At 31.4% G+C, this 19,746-nt stretch overlaps 1 protein-coding gene across 4 annotated transcripts; it reads left to right on the forward strand.

Moving 5' to 3' along the window:
* The first annotated feature begins 16,582 nt into the window (after positions 1-16,582).
* Positions 16,583-18,653, forward strand: LOC100779672 (heavy metal-associated isoprenylated plant protein 21). 4 transcript variants are annotated; one of them, XR_005889546.1, is made up of 4 exons: positions 16,583-16,869; positions 17,017-17,092; positions 17,537-17,934; positions 18,140-18,653. XR_005889546.1 is itself a non-coding variant. In XM_003518594.4 (4 exons), exons 1-3 carry the CDS (start codon positions 16,801-16,803, stop codon positions 17,827-17,829), a joined length of 438 nt encoding a protein of 145 aa, XP_003518642.1. In that variant the 5' UTR covers positions 16,583-16,800; the 3' UTR covers positions 17,830-17,840; positions 18,140-18,653. The 4 variants fall into 4 exon arrangements, 3 of the variants coding, with proteins under 3 accessions (XP_003518642.1, XP_040867702.1, XP_014628441.1); XM_003518594.4 differs by having other exon boundaries at positions 17,537-17,840; XM_041011768.1 differs by lacking the exon at positions 18,140-18,653 and having other exon boundaries at positions 17,537-18,117.
* Positions 18,654-19,746: the final 1,093 nt, after the last annotated feature.

Genomic DNA, 19,746 nt, shown 5'->3' on the forward strand with positions numbered 1-19,746 from the left:
TTTTACATGAATAAAAGTTTTGTTGTTTTAAAACTATGCAACTTAAAAGGTTGTGTTGTTCTATACCTTAGTGTGAATCAAATGTGTTCTTTAGTATTAGAGAGTATCAATTACTCCTCAAATCAAGTAGCAAAAGAAGGCTATGCAAGTTACTCTCCCAGACAAAAGTCCATAATAAAGAAATTGAAAGGCTACTTGTCTTTCACAATAGCACTTGAAGCCCCACTATTGCTTCTTGGTATAGAAGTTGAACCAAATTCTAGAAATTGGAATAATAGAATGTAAATAATTGACGATGCAAATATATATCACGATCAAGTAGTTATTGTGCAGTGCTAACTGTCAAATAGTGATGGTGGTGGTGAGCTACGAGCCCCCAGTGGGTGGCAATTCAGACAAACCATCTTAACTTCTTCACGTTCACAATAGAGCACTCTGCCACATATCAATATTTAGTGTCATGCAATGCATATAGTCAAAATTGTATCAAAAAAACTCGTGTAGTTAAGTCTTCCTCCCCAGACCCACATGTACATGTACTGCTAACACAACTAGTAATATCAGTTGTTACATTTCCGATCCATTTACATCTGGATATTATTATTTGATTTTGACTGTGGATCTCATCCAGCAAATAAAGCTACATTTCTTCTAAATTTGATGTTTGAAGGGTTGTATTCCCATAGTCCGAAGTCATGGGATTAATCCTTGAGATGTAAAGATCACCGAAATAAATTATGTTTCTCCTAACAAAATCTTCTTCATGCTAATGTCAGAATAGGATGCAATATAATAATTCTTACAGGCATACTGTCATAATTCCTTTGGTCACGTGTAGTAAAGTTTATTTGGATTTTTTGAGGTGTTAACCAGATTTAAGACTTCTTAATAGTGAGTATATAAGTATATATAAGACCAGAAGGTTAGTATCCATACTAATAAATAATTGTGAAGTACTATTGTAGTGGCATTAGTAGATGCCAAAATCCACTAATATAATATAAAAATTTGAAGGTTTTTGGCAAAATTCAACATTAACTTCAACATAATAATCATTGGTATTCTATCACTTGATTGAAAAATGACAATTTAAAGAAGAAAAAATTGTTGTTCTTCACTTAATTTGTTAGGTGTTAGATGAAGAAGAGAGAATAAGAAAAAAGATAAAAAAAAAGAGTAAAAATTGTTATGAGTGAAAGGATAAAACTTTTCACTATAAAAATTTTACTGAAAAACTAGTGATGCCTCTATATCTCCCACTTTACTAGTCCTTTTTAGCTCAGAAAGGCCATATCATCATGTTCCCATAATCATCACAGGCAACAAACTTTTTGATTTAGATACACCAACAGCAAACAAAAAATGGTCTATCTCTAGAGTCAAGCTTGTAGGTTATTAAGGGGCACTGTTATTATATTTCTCTTATGACAAGGATGTGTGTTGAGTCCAAATGTCGCTGACTTTGCAATCTTGTGCTCAGGAAACAGATGATCTGTATGATGCTATGGAAAAAGTTGTAGCAAGAAGTGAGGTGCATTGTGTCTACTTGACTTTCTATCTACACTTTCATATGTTGGTTTTGTGTAAGATGTTGGAATTATATCTCTGAAAGAATGACAAAATAATTCTGCCGTTGTCTTGGAATGTAATTTTGAAACATGTACTTGTAAGATTGTAATCAATATTCTTCCTTTCTCTAGGGGTCATGGTCTAGTTCTTCAAATTCTCATTCAGCTGTGGAGAAAGCCTTAGCAACTAAAGGAAAATAAGAAGATTGGGAAATAGATAGAAGGTTGCTAAAGTTAGGAGAAAAAATAGCATCTGGATCATCTGGAGATTTATGAGTTGTGTTGTATTATCATTACTTATTTGTGTATCTCTTTTAACTTATTTTTCTTTCTATTCTATATCGTAATATTTATCTTGTTTTTAATTTGATTTATGATTCATACTCAAGTATCGTGGAGTTTATCTTGGTGAACATGTTGCTCTTAAGGTTTTGAGATCAAAGCTATTGAATGATGCCTTAGAGGATGAGTTTGCTCAAGAAGTGGCCATTCTGAGGTCAGTACTTTGCTCTTTGGAGTTTAAGACCACACTACATATCATAATATGTTTTTGTAATTAATTTTTCTTATAATTTCTCTTTCTAAATGATTATCAAACATTTGTTCTTGTGTTGTACCCTCTTGAATTTATTTTGAGCAATTATTATGTTCTCTTTTTGTTGATGAATATATACTTAAATTAAAATATCAACTGGAGGTACAAAACCAAGGAGAGGGAAAGATTTTGAGAAATCTTTTGGGTTCCTTTGTGACAGTCTTCCCCCCCCCCCCCCCCCCCACTGAGTGATATATGTTCATTGAATTAAAATATGTCTAAACTAATCATCACAATGGTTTTACATTGAAACATGTGTCATAATAAGAAGAATTGTGTATTTTTCACTCAAACAATGAGTTTGACATATATCACTCAATGGGGGGATTTGATTTGTAGGATAAATCATGCTTAGGATGCAAAAGTAGATTAATTGATTTCAGTTCATTATTACACATGTTAGACAATAGCTAGTCTAAAAACAACTGAAAAGTCAAAATAGCAATCAGTTGCAAGATATAGTAAGACTGCTAAATACAACTATATCATATCAGAATGTCATATATAGAAACAGAGTGAAAATGTAAACTTCAACCTAGTTGTGTGATTAGTCTAAGTTGACTGGCTTTAGCAACAAACTCAAATACATATCTTCCCCCGACCCAAGGTTCACCATAGTTGCTATATATGGTGCTTCAACTAGTAGTTCCCTAGGGCATGGCAAGGCTAACTGTGTGATTATTTGAATCAGCTAGGTCCCTCATATAATTTTCATTTTACAAGTTTGATCTTCAAGGGTTATAATTCTTCTGAAGTACTTTTAAATGCAATTGATGTAAAGAGAGAAATGAGATTGAAATATTGTTAACTTTTTGCATGTCTTATGATTTTCTGCATGTTTACTTTGTGTTTGCGTTTCTGTTAAAATTAATGAAGTTTGGCTTGGGTTTTTTCTTAAATTACCATTATAGATTAATTAAACGGATCAATTGATTATGGGCAATTTTAATTCTTCACATGCATTTATATTCAAGTGAAAATACTTTATTAAAATAAATACTTAATTGTATTATGTTTTACATTTATTATCTTAAAAAATGCAATTAATTAAAAGTATGTGTTAGAAAATAAATCATTCTAAGACAGTCCTTAGCAAAGGACCATCTTAGAATGGTACCCTTCTAAGATGGTCCTTAGGTCTTAGAAAGGTATCATTCTAAGACGGTGTTTTGCTAAGGACCGTCTTAGAATGATACCCTTCTAAGATAGTCCTTAGCAAAGCACCGTCTTAGAATGGTACCCTTCTAAGACGGTCCTTAACAAACCACCGTCTTAGAAGGATGCATATTTTTTAAGATGGATTTGTTATAACCGTCGTTAAAAGTGTTTAATTTCAGTGGCGTTGGTTTCGACGACGGGTACAAATCATTGTCCTATGTAGTTAATAACCGATGTTGTATGTCATAATTCCAGTAGTTTTTGTGACTCTTCTAGGACTCCTAAAGTGTAGCAACTGCTGTAGGACTTGTTCAATGGGAAGGAACTGCGGAAGAGCATCAACTCAGACGAGGATGTTGCTTACGGTGCAACTATGCAGGCTGCTTTGTTGAGTTTAGGCATTAAGAATGTTCTAAAGATGTTTATGTTCGATGTTGCACCACTATAGTGCTTGGTACTCCATAGCATGTTACTCATTGGCATGTGGATAATTTGCTCTTAGAACAAAATATGATCGATCGACCTCTCTTTCTGAGGCCCACGTCATGTTTAATATCTCAAGTTTAAACTTGTGAGATTATTACCAATAAGCAAGATATACATGTTAGTTTTTTTCTTCCTCTGTTTGACTTGACCATGCTTTAAAGTTTGTAAAAAAAATTAGTTAATTTGATATATGCTTCATCTAATGCTTATTCAGGTTATTAATATAACAAAGAAGATGAGATAATAGTTGAGTAATCTTTTGGATTGGATATTAGTATGTTAGTTAATTAGTTTTCTAACTTGTGCATGGACTTTTATAATAATTTTTGTAGGTAATTTTTTTAAATAGAATTAATGAATCTTTTGTTATAATATCTTAATGTATAAATTTAAAACATTCATAGGAAAAATATAATTGTTGAAATGACTTTCTTTAGTTGAGAGCGATCGACTTAACTGCAATACTTGATGTTTGTACTCCTTCAACAAAATTTTGAATATGTCTAAGGTGGTTTGTTTAACTATACAATAGGACTATAGGAGTTAACATGTTTATCAAGGTAAAGGCAAGATTTTTCGAAGGAGAAACTTTTTACTTTCAATAAATCTCTAAAATCAAATGACATTATTCATTAGATTACTTGGAGAATTATGAAGAGACCATATTAGCATTTAATATAGGAGAAAGTTTACTTTCAACAAAACTCTAAAATCACATGACATTAGTCATTATATTTTCTCATTGACAATTGGAACTTGGGAGTGGCAAAAGTTCAAAGAGATCATGTGGTTCGAGAAGCTTCAGCTCATCTAAGTTATAGGTTAAAAGTTTCTCAAAAATGCCTTCCAAAGGATGGAAAACAAATGCACTCGAGAAGGGTAACTTATGAGAAAAATGATGTTGGGGACATGTATCAACATTTCAAATAAGTAGTTTTAGTGAGTTAAGGACTTACTATAGAGCTTTAGATTCTAATAATTCCACGAATAAAACTCTTATTTCACTACTAAATAAACTATATTTTAAGACAACAAAATGATGACGGTTCCCAAAACCATCGTAGAATGTGTGTGCGGTGGCAATTTTGTAATATAATCGACTTCGACGACGATGATTTTACAAAGATCATCTTAGAAGGTTGTGTTCAACGATGGCTAATTATATGACCGTTGTCGAATGCTTTAACCCTATTTGTATCTCAGCCCTATCTCTATCTCTCTCTCACACACACTTTAATTTCTTTGTATCTCTTTTGCCTACAAGAACAGCGTGCCCCATGACAATGAGAACCACATCACCATCATCTCGTCAGAGCTCGCGTCGGCCTTCCATGTCATCACGGATTTGCTCCACTCCGGCACGGACGTGACCGCGACGGTGGAATCCCTCATGCCACTCACAATTAGGGTTAGGAGCCTCCACACAATGAAGCTTTTGGAAGCCTTCGACTGTAAAATAAAAAAATCAGTTCTTCATGAGGCTGCAACAATGGACCGAATCGACAAGATGGAGTTTCTATTGGAGCACTACAACAAAGACAATGAGGAGTTGGACGTTGATGCGGTGGACTTCGAGAAACCAGATTTGGCAGTTTCCGACGAGTTGCAGTCGAAAAATGACAAAACTAATGGAGAAGTTGAAGAGGTCAAAAAATGACAAAACCAACGGAGAAGTTGAAGAGGCTGGACCGAAGAGCACCAAGGGTTACAAAATGGTGAGGGCCACGCGCGGAGTGGTGGAGGGCGTGTGGTACTTCGAGATTAGGGTTGTGAAGTTGGGAGAAAGTGGGCACACACACCTTGGGTTATCGTTTTAAAAATACTGAAATTGTTAGTGGTGAAGTGATTTTTTTCCCGCTCTTTCATTGTTCTAATCCTATTCTTAAGTTTGATTTTTTGAGAAAAAAGATTCTACCATTTCTAACTGGATGCATATGTTGCTGCCTCTGGCTTTGGAAAGAAGAACTTACATAATTACCAATATGGGTGCAAGTAAGAATTTCTTATGCTACATTTAATGGATCATATTATATTATTAATTATCAGAAGATATTACAATTTATATGTTCCGCTAAGTTTTAAGAAATTCATTTTGTTTGAATTGATATAGTATATGGTTTTCTCTTGTTTTTCTAACTCGATTCACTCTTTATTTCTGAAAGTGGATCCTCTGGGTGCTCAACAGGAGGTCTTAGAAATAGCTAACAACTTGGGTCTCAATGTTTCTGTTGTTGTGGCTCGTGAGGTGTTTGTCACTAATATAGGTATTAAGATTTCCCTGTAAACTTTCCTTTGACCTATATCATTGTTAAAGTTCAAATGAATGCTTTAGTTGTGAAGGTTTTTTTTTGAATTTTAAATATCAAGTAATTTCCAATTCAGTTTACTTGTCTCAGTCATTTGTTTTTACCTACTGTTATAATTTCAATTTTCATTTATGTTCGGTGATCCCTCTTCTAGTAAAGGTCCTTGGAATAGAAAGATTGATTTGCTTTAATTGGATGATACGGAGAGTGTTACTTTTCTCTAATGTATAAACAAGCAATGTGAGTTTGCTAGTTATTAACCGTATGAGCTCTATATTTATTTATTCTTTATTTAAGCTTAAAAAGGCACATGTTTTAACTTTTCAATTTTTTTTCTAGTCTTTAGCTCTTTGCAAGGTGTATCTCTGAAATTGTTGATGCATGGGATGGTATCATTTACAACTCATACAACACCATTCCAAGAATCACATCTTTGTGAGTACAAATTAATTATCCTTCTTCTAACTTTCAATTTTAATTACTGCCAGTCAAACACCAACAAGGTTGCATATGCATTGGTAAATAGTCAAAGGAGTGTGTGTTGGTTTCAAAAAATCATTTTTTTATTTATTTACATAAATTAAAGAAAAATGATGGATGAATGTAGAAATAATTAACTCTTTAAATATAATCTATAAATAAATAATTTTATTATATGTAGGATTAAAGACCAAGGGGTCTAGACCGTTTTGTGTGTGTGAATTGTTGTACCTGTTTTTTATTCCTATGAATCAAAAACAAAACAAAAAATCTGTAGAATTGAAGTCTCAAGCTGAAAAAGCTAATTATTCTAGCTTCATGTAATCTGTCGTCAATATTTAGTTATTGAGGCTATTTCTTAGTAAATTGTTACTTATGGTATGATCTTTAATGACTTATTGGTAGTCAAGAATAGTTTAACCACTAATCTAAATTGCTATCAAGCATGGAGAGTTTGGAGGTGAATACATGTATTATTGCCAATTAATGAGCATGTGTTGTTTCATGTGACTTTTGATTTTCAATGCATGTTTAACATTAATCCTTAACTAGGAGTAGCTTGTTGTTGAATGCGAACGAAATTCCAAACACATCCTATTAGTTCATTCAATCTATCAATCTGAAAGGTTAAGATGCCCTGTTCTGAGTACATAAAAACCAGATGATAGGCCAAACAAGTGAATGTCATTAGTAGTTTTAATCAAGAATGTTGAGAAACTATTGTACCTTATTTATAACCGCACCAAGTACTTTCCTCAATTGTAAATTAAAAATTGCTTATGGTCTAGCAGCTTTAAGATCTAGCTTGAAGATGTTGGAGTTCTGGAATTTGATGGATACACCTCTTGAAGAGCAACATATGTTTCAAAATGTTACTTGTAATATAGCTACTTCAGAACATGAAGTAATTGAACCCAATGAGAACTTCATTAATTATATGAGTTATATTTCTTGGAGAAAGTAAAAACTAGTTTTCTTGATTTTATGCGGTTCATATTCCCTAGAAAAGTAATAATTTCATGTAGGTTAAGGTAGAAGTATATGGGAAAAAATCATAATAATTTCATATCCCCTAGAAATTTTTAATTTGTTTGTTTAAGGTTTTAAAAAAAAAATCATACTAAAGAAAATCATATTTCTGATTATTTTGAGTAGCTTGTGAAAAAGCTATAATTATAACTAATGATAACTGCGAAATTTGAGTTAATTTGATAATTAATTTTGGTTAAAAATGATTGCAATTTCTTTACTTTACTCTTATTTTTAATGAAATAATGAAAAAATTATATCTTTGCAGTTTTTTATTAGCAGAATTCAAAAGAAGAAGATTTCAAGTACTTTAGAGGAAAATTGATGCAAAAACTAGAAGAAAAAGCCTTGAAGAAAAGTTGGAAGAGTTGGAAGAGAAAGGTTGTTTTTACCAATAGAAAATTTAGCAAGTGAGTTTTTCAAATTTTTAATTTCTTCTACATACTTGCTACAACATTTACATGACTTTTCTTTTTCATTTGTCATGGTAGAAGCATGAACTTTATCACTAGATTTAGAGATTGAAACTACAGTTTTAAGAAGATCTATTTCTTTATTTAATTTTGAAATTTCTTTCTCTAAATTTGAAATTGTTTTATTAGATGAAGAAACAAGTTTTGCTAGTTTAATAGATTCGCTATGTAATTCAGTAAATGCATCTTGTAACTCATCAAAAGAAATAGATTTGTTAGAAGATGTTACCTTTTTGTTGCTTTCATAGTTTTTGCTCATTAGACATAGATTAATCACTTCTTTTTCAGAATCATCAAACGATTCTAAGTCGTTATCATCCCATGTGATGTAGGCCTTCTTTGCCTTCTTTTCTCCAATAATCAGTTGGATCAAGTGGCCTCGGAATAATTAAGAAGGGGGGTTGAATTAATTATTTATGAACCTTTACTAATTAAAAAACTTATCCTTCTTAATGTTACTAGATTCAATTAGGCTTTTACTATAATGTTAAGAAAGTAAAGAACAAAAATAGAAACTTAACCAAAAGTAAAAGCGATAATTAAAGTGCACAGCGGAAAATAAAGAGTGTAGGAAAGAAGAAGACAAACACAAGAATTTATACTGGTTCGGCAACAACCCGTGCCTACATCCAGTCCCCAAGCGACCTGTGGTCCTTGAGATTTCTTTTCAACCTTGTAAAATCCTTTACAAGCAAAGATCCACAAGGGATGTACCCTCCCTTGTTCTCTTTGAACAACCAAGTGGATGTACCCTCCACTTGAACTGATCCACAAGAGATGTACCCTCTCTTGTTCTCAGTCACAAAACCCAAGTAGATGTACCCTCTACTTGTACCACAAAGGATGTACCCTCCAATGTGTTAAGACAAAGTTCTTAGGCGGTTAGTCCTTTGAAACTTTATGAAGGGGAAACAAAAAAATTCTCAGACGATTAGTCCTTTGAAATCTTTTGTTTAAGGGAAAGGGAAGAATCAAAAGAATTACCAGACTGTGTCGTTTTGAATTCTTTGACAAGGGAGAAGGGAGACACAAAAGAATTCAGGCGGTTAGTCCTTTGTTCTTTTGGAAAAGGGAGAAGAGAGACACAAAGAATTCAGGCGGTTAGTCCTTGGCGAATTCTTTTTGGCAAAGGGAGAAGAGAATGAAAAAGATGAATAGCACACTTTTGTTTTCTGTGAAAGAACAAAGTTTGGAAACCAGAAAACTCAGAAAGCTTTTGGCAAAGGAAGAAGAAGAAGAAGTTCTAGAAGATATTCAAAGAGATTTAAAGGTTGTAAAAGAATATATGAAAAAGTTGTAAGTAATTGTTCTTCAAATGCAAGTCAAGGCCTTGCTTTTATAGACTCTTCATGTCTGGTCAAGAAAATCATTAGAAGAGTTATAACCTTTAGAAAAACATGAAAACCATTGGAAGAGTTATATCTCTTGATTTTTATTCAAAATTTGTCACTGGTAATCGATTACCAAAGCCATGTAATCGATTACACAAAGCATTTTATGAAAATATGTGACTCTTCACAATTGAATTTGAATTTCAACGTTCAGATACACTGGTAATCGATTACCAATATCTTGTATTTGATTACACCATTTTGAAATCAATTGGAACGTTGCAAATTCAGTTAAAAGCTTTTGAAATCAAACTTTGCCATTGGTAATACTGTAATCGATTACCAGAGAGTAAAAACTCTGGTAACTTAGAAAATTTTGAGAAAAACTCTTTTGAAAAACAAAACTGTGCTATGTTTGTTTTTTGAAAAAACTTTTCAATACTTCCCTTGTGAAGTCTTCTTGATTTCTTCTCTTTAATCTTGAATTCATCTTTTCTTGAATCTTGAAATCAAACTTCTCTTGATTCTTGAAACTTGTTGACTCAATCTTGAAATCATTCTCTTGGGCTTTTTATCATCATCTTTGTTATCATCAAAACTACTTGAATCAACTTGATTCATCATCATGAAGCTTGTTTCTACATAATCTTCTTTTCATACTTCTCCATTCTTTTCTAAAAGATTGGACAATCAGCCCTCAGATGTGCGGGTTGATTGCACTCAAAGCATCTTGGAGTTTGGGATGATTCTTCAATCCTTCTTTTAGGTTTGAAGTTTTGTCTTCTTTGAGTTCCTTTCATCCTAAGGAATTTGTTGAATCATTTGACAAAGAAACTAAGATCTTCATCTTCATCCAAGTCAAATGAATCTTCATTATCACTTTTTTCTTGGATTAAAGATGAGGCTTTAAGAGCAATTCCCTTCTTCTTCTTATCATTTTCTTCATGTTGATTTAATCTCAACTGTTCCATTTCGTGTTCCTGTAACTTTCCAAATAATGTAGCAAGAGACATATTAGTTAAATCTTATGACTCAGTAATAGTTGTTACCTTAGGTTGCCATTCTCTGCTCAAACATCTCAATACATTATTTATGAGATCTTCATTTGGAAAAATTTTCCCTAAAGATGCAAGATGATTTATTATATGTGTAAACCTCTTTTGCATGTCTTGTATACTTTCATTTGAATTCATTCTAAATAATTCATACTCACGAGTTAATGCATTTATCCTAGATTTTTTTACATCTGTTGTGCCCTCATGTGTTACTTGTAGAGTATCCCACATTTCTTTTGCACTTTTACAATTTGATACCCTAAATTACTCATCCATTCCTAAGGCATATATAATTATATTTTTGGCTTTTAAGTTGTATTGCATTAATCTCTTTTCTTCTTCACTCCATTCTTCCCTAGGCTTTTCTATGGTTTTACTTCCTGCCACCATAGTAGGAATATAGGGCCCTACTTCTATTGCATCCTAGATATTTAAATCTATTGCCTCTATAAAAATTTGCATACGGGTTTTCCAATAATGGTAACCCACTCCATTGAAAATAGAAGGCCTATTTATTGAATTCCCTTCAAGAAATAAATAGTTTAATGAGACCATTATTCTTGAAGCTTCTAAACTTTATACAAGAATGAAGCTCTGATACCACTTGTTAGACAAGTGGCCTCAGATATCTTAAGAAGGGGGATTGAATTAAGATATTACACACTATTTCCCCAATTAAAATTCTACTTTGATTTTAATGCAAGTTCCAAGTTCCCTTAAAGATGAATTTCTAAATGATGATTCAAAATAAACAATCTAAATGTATATGTAAAGCAACAATAAATAAAAGAGTTTAAGGGAAGAGAAAGTGCAAACACATTTTTTATACTGGTTCGACAAAGTCCGTTGCCTACGTCTAGTCCCCAAGCAACCCTCTTGGGAGCTTCACTATCTTGCAAATCATTTACAACTTCTGACACACATAAGGACAACCCTTCCTTTGTGTTCAGATTTCTTTACAACAAGAGACCCTCGGTCTCTTAATCCTTTTTCAGAAGTATGAAAAAGAGAAGAAGAAATCTCTCTTGAAAGAGATAGATTGTACAATGAATCACTCAAATAATTATTTATTGAATTGCAAGTGTTTTGGCCAAGGAATGTTTTAGAGGATAAGACAATTTTGCTTTTGAGTGGATAAGACTTTTTGTTCAAAAAAACTCTAAGCAAATTCGTGTTTCAAGTTACATATATATAGACCTTTGATGGTCATTCAAAAACCATTTGAACAGATGTGACTCTTGAAAATTACTTTCTGAAAATCTCCTCTGGTAATCGATTACAAGACTTGTGTAATCGATTACAAGCTTTAAAATTTGAATTAAAACGTTCAATAACTGTTGGTAAGTGATTACCATCCAAGTGTAATCAATTACATAGTGTAAAATTTGAATTCAAATTTCTAATAGCTATTACAAATAATTTCAACTACTGGTAATCGATTACAAGCCTTGTGTAATCGATTACAGACTTTCAAAAGCATTTAAAAAACATTTTAAAAGCATTTCAGGAAGCATTTTGGCCACTGGTAATCAATTACATATTCTGGTAATCGATTACCAGACAGTAAATCTCTTGTAAAAACATTTTAACTTGAATTCTTTGGCCAAACTTCTTGCTGTTTCAACTAGGAATTTCCTTCCTAAGACTCTAGAGATTATCTTGATCATATATCTTGAATTTATTGGATTCTTGTCTTGAATAAAACTTGAGAAGCACGTAATCATTTGGCATCATCAAAACATCAAAATATCTTTGCTTCTACATTTAGAATTCTCAATTTTTTAATTTTTTTTTAAAAAAAGACATTCTAAGACGATTTTCAGGCAAATGGTGAAAACCGTCTTAGAATGATAGCTTTTCTAAGATGATTTTTTAAGAATTGTCGTGAAAAATCTTAACTTTCCACACCATTAACTTCAAGGACAGTTTTTGAATTGTCTTTGAATGGGTCAAAAAGTCATCATTAAAGGCTTTTTTTAGTAGTGTTTGTTAGTTAGACTCCGTGTGCATGGAAGAAAACTTTGATAAAACTATTGGCAATTCCACCATGCATCAATCAACAACATCAATATAATATTTTTCTTTTTCTTTCTAGGATCTAATTTAATATATGATCAAGCAAAAGGACCACATCCTAATAAAAGCTAGTTGTTCTCAAGATATAGCCCAATTTATTACTTAACATGAGAGCCTATCTCTATATCTCTTCAATTTGGTGATTTTGTTTTTTTGGTAGTGTACTGCAACTACAAGAGAATAAAACAGATCAAAAGCAAGCAAAATCACACCCGAAAGAAATGCACCCTATAGGCATCAGTACAACTGATGCATATGATGGAGTACATATTGTAGAAGCAAGCTTCATGATGATGAACCAAACAATTTTGATGATGCCAAAAGCCCAAGTGATTGATTCAAGACTTCAAGATCAAGCATCAAGAATCCAATCCAAGATTCAAGATTCAAGATTCAAGAGAAGAAATCAAGAAGCAACAAGTCAAGACTTCATATAGGATAAGTATTAAAAGATTTTTTCAAAAACCAAATAGCACAGTTTTGTTTTACAAAAGAATTTTCTCAAATTTTCTAAGTTACCAGAGTGATTACTCTCTGGTAACCAATTACCAATTATCAATAATCGATTACCAGTGACCAATTTGGTTTTCAAAATGTTTTCAAATGGTTTGCAACGTTCCAAAATGATTTCCAAATAGTGTAATCGATTACACTATATTAGTGATCGATTACAAGTGAATCTGAACGTTGGAATTTAAATCCAATTGTGAAGAGTCACAACTTTTCATAAAATACATTGTGTAATCTATTACACCATTGTGGTAATCGATTACCAGTGAACAGTTTTGAAGAAAAAGTTAAGAGTTATAACTCTTAACATGGTTTTCTCTAAAGTCACAACTCTTCCAATGGTTTCTTTGACCAGACATGAAGAGTTTATAAAAGCATGACTTTGACACACATTCAAAACATACATATATGATATTCTTCCAAACAATTATTTTTCACAATCTTTCTCTAACCATTGCCTATTGCTTTTTCTTTGCCAAAAAGCTTTCTACACTTTGTTTCAAAACTTTGTTTTTCTGCAAGTGGAAATTCTACAGAAAACAAAAGTGTGCTATCTTTTCATCCCTTTCCCCTCTTGCCAAAAGATTCAAAGGACTAATTGTCTGATAATTCTTTTGATTCTCCCTTCCCCCTCTTGACAAAAGATTCAAAGGACTAACCGCTTGAGAATTCTTTTGATTCTTCCCTTTCCCTTAAACAAAAGATTTCAAAGGACTAACCGTCTGAGATATCTTTTGTTTCCCCTTACAAAGATTCAAGGGACTAACCGCCTAAGAATTCTTTGTCTTAACACATTGGAGCGTACATCTTTTGTGGTACAAGTAGAGCGTACATCTACTTGGGTTGTGATATTGAGAACAAGAGAGGGTATATATCTTGTAGATCAGTTCAAGTGGAGCGTACATCCACTTGGTTGTTCAAAGAGAACAAGGGAGGATACATCCCTTGTGAATCTTTGCTTGTAAAGGATTTTACAAGGTTATTGGAAATCTAAAAAACCGGTGGTTGCTTGGGGACTGGATGTAGGCACGGGTTGTTACCGAACCAATATAAATCTTGTGTTTGTCTTCTCCTTCCCTACACTTTTTAATTTCCGCTGTGCACTTTTTATTTTCGCTTTACTTTTGTCTAAGTTATTGTTTCTGTTCTTTATTTTCTCATAACTTAGTAGTAAATTCTAATTAAATCTAGTAACATTAAGAAGGATAAATTTTCAATTAGTTAAGACACGTTCATAATTAATTCAATCTCCCATTCTTAATTATTCCGAGACCACTTGATCCAAAACATATATGATGCAATTTAAGACAATATGATCTTCTCCAGACTCTAAGCTTAGCCCAAAAAATCAGCACACTAATTTCTTTCCCCAAATTGTGGAGAAGAGCAACCTCCTAATTTAGGTTCGTCAGGCGCCTCCTTGGCTAAATAGAGTTGTTTTCTCTGAAATAAGTTTTTTTTTCGTATGCATTTTTAATACTATAAAATTTGTAATTGAAATAAATTTAAATATTGGTTTAACATTATATTTATTAAAATTAATTTTACTAGATTTTAAATCTAATAAACATTTTCTTGGATAAGGGATGAAATAGGACAGATAGAAAATTAGAAATGTGAGGGTAAAAAAAATAAAGATATGTTGCTTAATTACATAATACAAAAATACGAGAAAAAGAAATTAAAAACAAAAACTCCACTCATTTATATGAGTGAAAAAAATAAAAGGAAATGAATAGATTGTACAAGAAAACTTTTTATAATAACAGAAATTTATACTGTTTACTATACAATATTTTTCCAAAATAAAAATATTTTAACTATTTTACTTTTTATATTATATAAATGATTATCAAACGTTGCAAATTATATTAAAACAGAAAAGATAAAAAAAAAAAAATGCTTATGTAGGGAAAAGGAAAATGACTGATAGAAATCCATACTTGGAAGGAATGAATATCTGCCTGGCAAAATGCGAGAGAGGAAAAACCAAAAGTACAAAATTGTTCCGAGTCAACAAGGAATTTTGATCCTTGGGCGGTGGTTTTGTTCTGTGTATGTGGGGTTGCATAATGCTTTTCTTCTTTTTGCCCCATTTTTTAGGGTTTGAAAGATATAGCCACTTTGCACTTTGGGTAGGTCAATTATTCTCCTCTCCGATTGGAGGAAAAATTATATAATTAGCTTTAGGATTTTAATTTTGACTCGATATAAAACTTTAATACAATATATATTAAATAAATCGTGTGTTTATAACCTAAATTGACTTATCAAACAGTTATTTTCATAACCAAAAAATTGAGGGTCAACACAATGTACATATTTCTCGTCCATTAATTCCAAAATTTAATTCTTTTTTGTTTTAAATTTATTTCCTAACATTTTATACACATTTATTTTATTCTTAACATTTTATTTCTCTAGTATGCCAACATAATTAACGGTATTATTGGCACATAAAATTATTAATAGCACCTTTAAAATAACATTATTTTTTTACTGAATCAAAATAACATTATTAAAAACTAAAAAAAAAACTTTAAATAAGACTAAACCTTAATACCACTGGGGAGTCTAAGGCTGGTGGTAACCACCAATTAAAAAAAGGCTAAATTGTAATTTTCATCATCCTATTTTTTAAAATATGTAATTTTAATACTCATATTTTTTTAGTCGACATATTTTATCTATTACTTTTAAAAAGAATCGATTTACTAGTAATAACTCGAAATTTAATGTGGTGATACACGTTTAGAGTGAAATTTTTTAATTGAAGTAGTTTTTCAATATATATTAAGCCAATGTCTTTTTTATTATTATTCTACTTAATACATACTAAGTAGTGGTCATACACTCATACATAGAATTAATGTGTCTTAAAGATAGGTTGGGAGATATATTAACTTCTTTAATGCATATCAGTATTTAAAAAAATTAATCTATAATTCTCAGCTAAAGGATACCTAGAGTTCTCCCAAAATACATAGAATGTGTCTTTTGTAATAGAAAAAAAAATGCTTTGAGAGAGTGATAGAAGGAAGTAAAACACGAGGATCGGAAGAATTAAAACCTTGACATTAGGTTTATATGTACAACATTTTTTTTATATATATTCTTAATTTATTGAATTATTTCCTGACCAATGTGGAACTAACTACTTACACTTGACTTTTTAACAAATATTTTAGTTTGAAAATTATTTTACTATATACAATAAATAATATTTTAGGATGTACACATTACCTTAAATCAAAATAATATTTTGTATAATAAAAATATTTTTTTAGGATGTATATGTTACCTAAAATCACAACGTACAATTTTGAATCGATGTATGGAATGTTGGAAAGCAAGGCATACTCATTGACAGAAAAGAAAGGCAACCCAAAATCACTTTTTATAATTCTGCGTAGATTTTAAACAATTGTTTTATTTTCTTCTTCTTTTCAATAAAACATGGCACCACAAAACCAATTTTAAAGCATATATCTTTCATACATGTTCTTATAAACCACTAATCTAACTTTATGAGCACATATGTCCACTTGAATTATTTCTTCTTATAATAATATTAACACAATGTTCTAGACACTGCTTTGGAAGTTCAACTTTCTCTCTATCTAGCTGTGAATCTTTAGTTTCCTAAACAAACACCACGCCCTCACGATTGATAATTTGTGCCTGTCTTCTCTCTCACTCACTCTTCTCTTTCCTTTTTGGAAAAGAAATTAAAATGGGTGCACTTAACTACATCATCTCCAACTTTTGCACGGTTCCCAGCAAAAAGATCAAAACAATGCAGGTAGACACTCCCCTAACCTAATTACCACATGCCACAACACCATTTTCCTTTATGCTCTCTTCTTTCCCCACACTTTATTTTAACGCTATGTTTTCCATCCTTATTAATTAGCTTCATTCATTCCTCACATGTTGGTCTTCGTTTTAGACAGTTGAGATCAAAGTCAAAATGGACTGTGATGGCTGTGAACGAAAAGTTAGAAATGCAGTGGCGACAATCAAAGGTTCTAAATTTTAATCCAAGTTTTATTACTAGATACCTATATGTCTATATATATTAGATACTTAATATATATAAAATTATCTATAAGTCTTTATTCGGTATTAATTTTAAGTTTTTGGATAGTTAATTTATATCATGATATATATCATAATCAGTATGATCAAGGGGTTCGGATTTAATTCTTATCATCTTGTTGAATTTCAGTACAAGGCCCGTGCACATGTACAATATGCATGCTTAATGCTTCCGTAAAGAACTTTTTAGCTAGTACTTTATAGCTTGAGCTTTTTGAGATATATGTGATTTGTAACAGGCAAAAATTGAAAAGGAAAAGAAATTGACTACTATATACATCAAAACCACACATTAAATGTACATTATACAATATTAAACAAAACTTTATTTGAAAGTTAATGATTTACATGCGTGCATGTATGTGTTGCAGGAGTAAAATCTGTGGAGATAAACCGAAAGCAAAGCAGGGTGACAGTGAATGGTTGTGTTGATCCAAACAAGGTATTGAATAGGGTAAAGAGAACTGGGAAGAAAAGAGCTGAATTTTGGCCTTATGTTGCACAGCATGTGGTCACATATCCTCATGCCTCCGGCATCTATGACAAAAGGGCACCCGGTGGCTATGTTCGAAATGTCCAAACATTTACACCATCTGCTGATACAGAAGAGAAATTTATGTCCCTTTTCAGTGAAGACAACGTAAATGCATGCTCCATCATGTAATACACTGTAATGTAAGCAACTTCGGAGAACCAGAAATTATTACATGATCTTGATGTCACGAGATCTCGGTCAATCTATACGTGACATTATGACACATAAAAAAATGTGAGAGATAAAAATTGATCATCATGAGCTTGTTTGGATATATATGGTTTGTATTGCTGTTGAGAGTTTTTGTACTAAAACAATTATATGTTTTTAGTAGAAAAATTCTCAAAAACATTTATGATTTGTATTCAAATAGGGCTTATATATAATCCTACATCATGTAATGGTATTTCTTATCTTACGAGAATCTTTGTTCTTGCAGATATATCTACCAGCTTTTTTCTTTACACTTAATTGGTGGTTCGAAGTGTGATGGAGAAGAGTCAATGAATGTACTCACTCTTTTTTTCTACTTTTTGTTAATGTGCTTCGGGACAAAAACTCTGAATTGCCATGCTAGCGTCAATTATTGAAACTTCGTGGAAACTGAAAAACGCTGGAGTGCAATCAAACTTTAGAAGGTATAATGTATTAAAATAGCAGAAATCATTTTTTAAAGGTGTTGAGAGGAATTTGATTCTTGCTGCCTACCACAGACAAATCGAATAACGCAAAGGACCACTGTTACTCCTAACTCATTCGTTAAGTCAATGTGTAATACTTCACTTATACCATAATTAAGTATTTTTTATTTTAACTTTATTGCCTGTGGAAGACATGATTGATAACATGTCAGGGTAAAGGGATTTATAAGGGACTTGTATTAGCAACGATTGTTTCAATTGGTGAATATTGTGTCTTCTTGCTTTTGGAATAAGACAATATATAACTTTTATGCGAACAAAAAAAAAAGACAGATTTTTATTTCACTTTTGTGGGAAATTTTGCACATTTGCATGCTATATGTATTAACCTCTAGATAAAACTAATTTACCTATAACTACTATTTTGATATATTTCATATATGCTATATATTCATCTCTACTTCTCATGACTTAATTTATAAAAATAAAAAAGATACGAATATTGTTCCAAATTTCTGTACAAAAAATATTACTCTTACCTTAAATAGGTTTTTTACTCCTAAAAAAATAACATTTTCAGCAAATTTACCCAAACAAAAATTAATTTTGATTATGATCGATTAAAACAATAATCAATTATATGTATAATCGATTATAATTAAAATAATTTAATTTGCAACTATCTCAAACACACACTTAATGCAAATAGAGAATTGAACAAAGAAACCACACATACATATAAGATTCGCGTCAAAGTTATTATATATCGAATTGTGTCAAGAAAAATTCTAATTAATTAATTTTACAAATATTTTTTTGTGAAATGACAAATAAAAAAAGTCATTATGATCGATTCCTCGGTTATTTTACTTGTTTTTTAAGTCTTATTTTTTTCTCTTAAATCATTATTGATCATTACACGTTCATAAGGTTTGTACACAAAAAGTCATTGTTGTTCTAGACTTCTAGTAATACAAAACTTGTGGTGATAAAGTTGATTTTATCATCTTGTGATACTTTGCAAAAATGTTTGCAAGTGGACTTATTCTACATTTTGGAATCACTTATTTTATCCGTTGAATCCGAGAAGGCTCCTTCTCTCTCTTTCACTTTCTTTTTCCCCCAGCTACCTACGTGCGCCTTATTCTCCTTTCTCTCCAAAATGTCTTTTTTTTTTTTTTCAGGACGTGATTAACTTTTCCCCCATTTAAAATATGTTCACTTTACCTTTTTCAACATATAATGCATGTTAAATTTTAAAAGATCGAGTATTCAATATTCCGGCGTTATAGACTAGAGATATATATACATATAGATATATATATATATACACACACACACACATATATATATATATATATATATATATATATATATATATATATATATATATATATATATATAT

Source organism: Glycine max, chromosome 2 (assembly GCF_000004515.6).
Source record: "Glycine max cultivar Williams 82 chromosome 2, Glycine_max_v4.0, whole genome shotgun sequence".
In the NCBI taxonomy this organism is placed as follows: Eukaryota; Viridiplantae; Streptophyta; class Magnoliopsida; order Fabales; family Fabaceae; genus Glycine; species Glycine max.

Excerpts from the sequence above, each read along its gene's own strand:
- LOC100779672 (XM_003518594.4), top strand. The coding sequence starts at position 16,801 with ATGGGTGCACTTAACTACATCATCTCCAACTTTTGCACGGTTCCCAGC. Across the intron at positions 16,870-17,016 it reads AAAAGATCAAAACAATGCAG|ACAGTTGAGATCAAAGTCAA; the intron begins GTAGACACTCCC and ends TCTTCGTTTTAG. Across the intron at positions 17,093-17,536 it reads TGCAGTGGCGACAATCAAAG|GAGTAAAATCTGTGGAGATA; the intron begins GTTCTAAATTTT and ends TATGTGTTGCAG.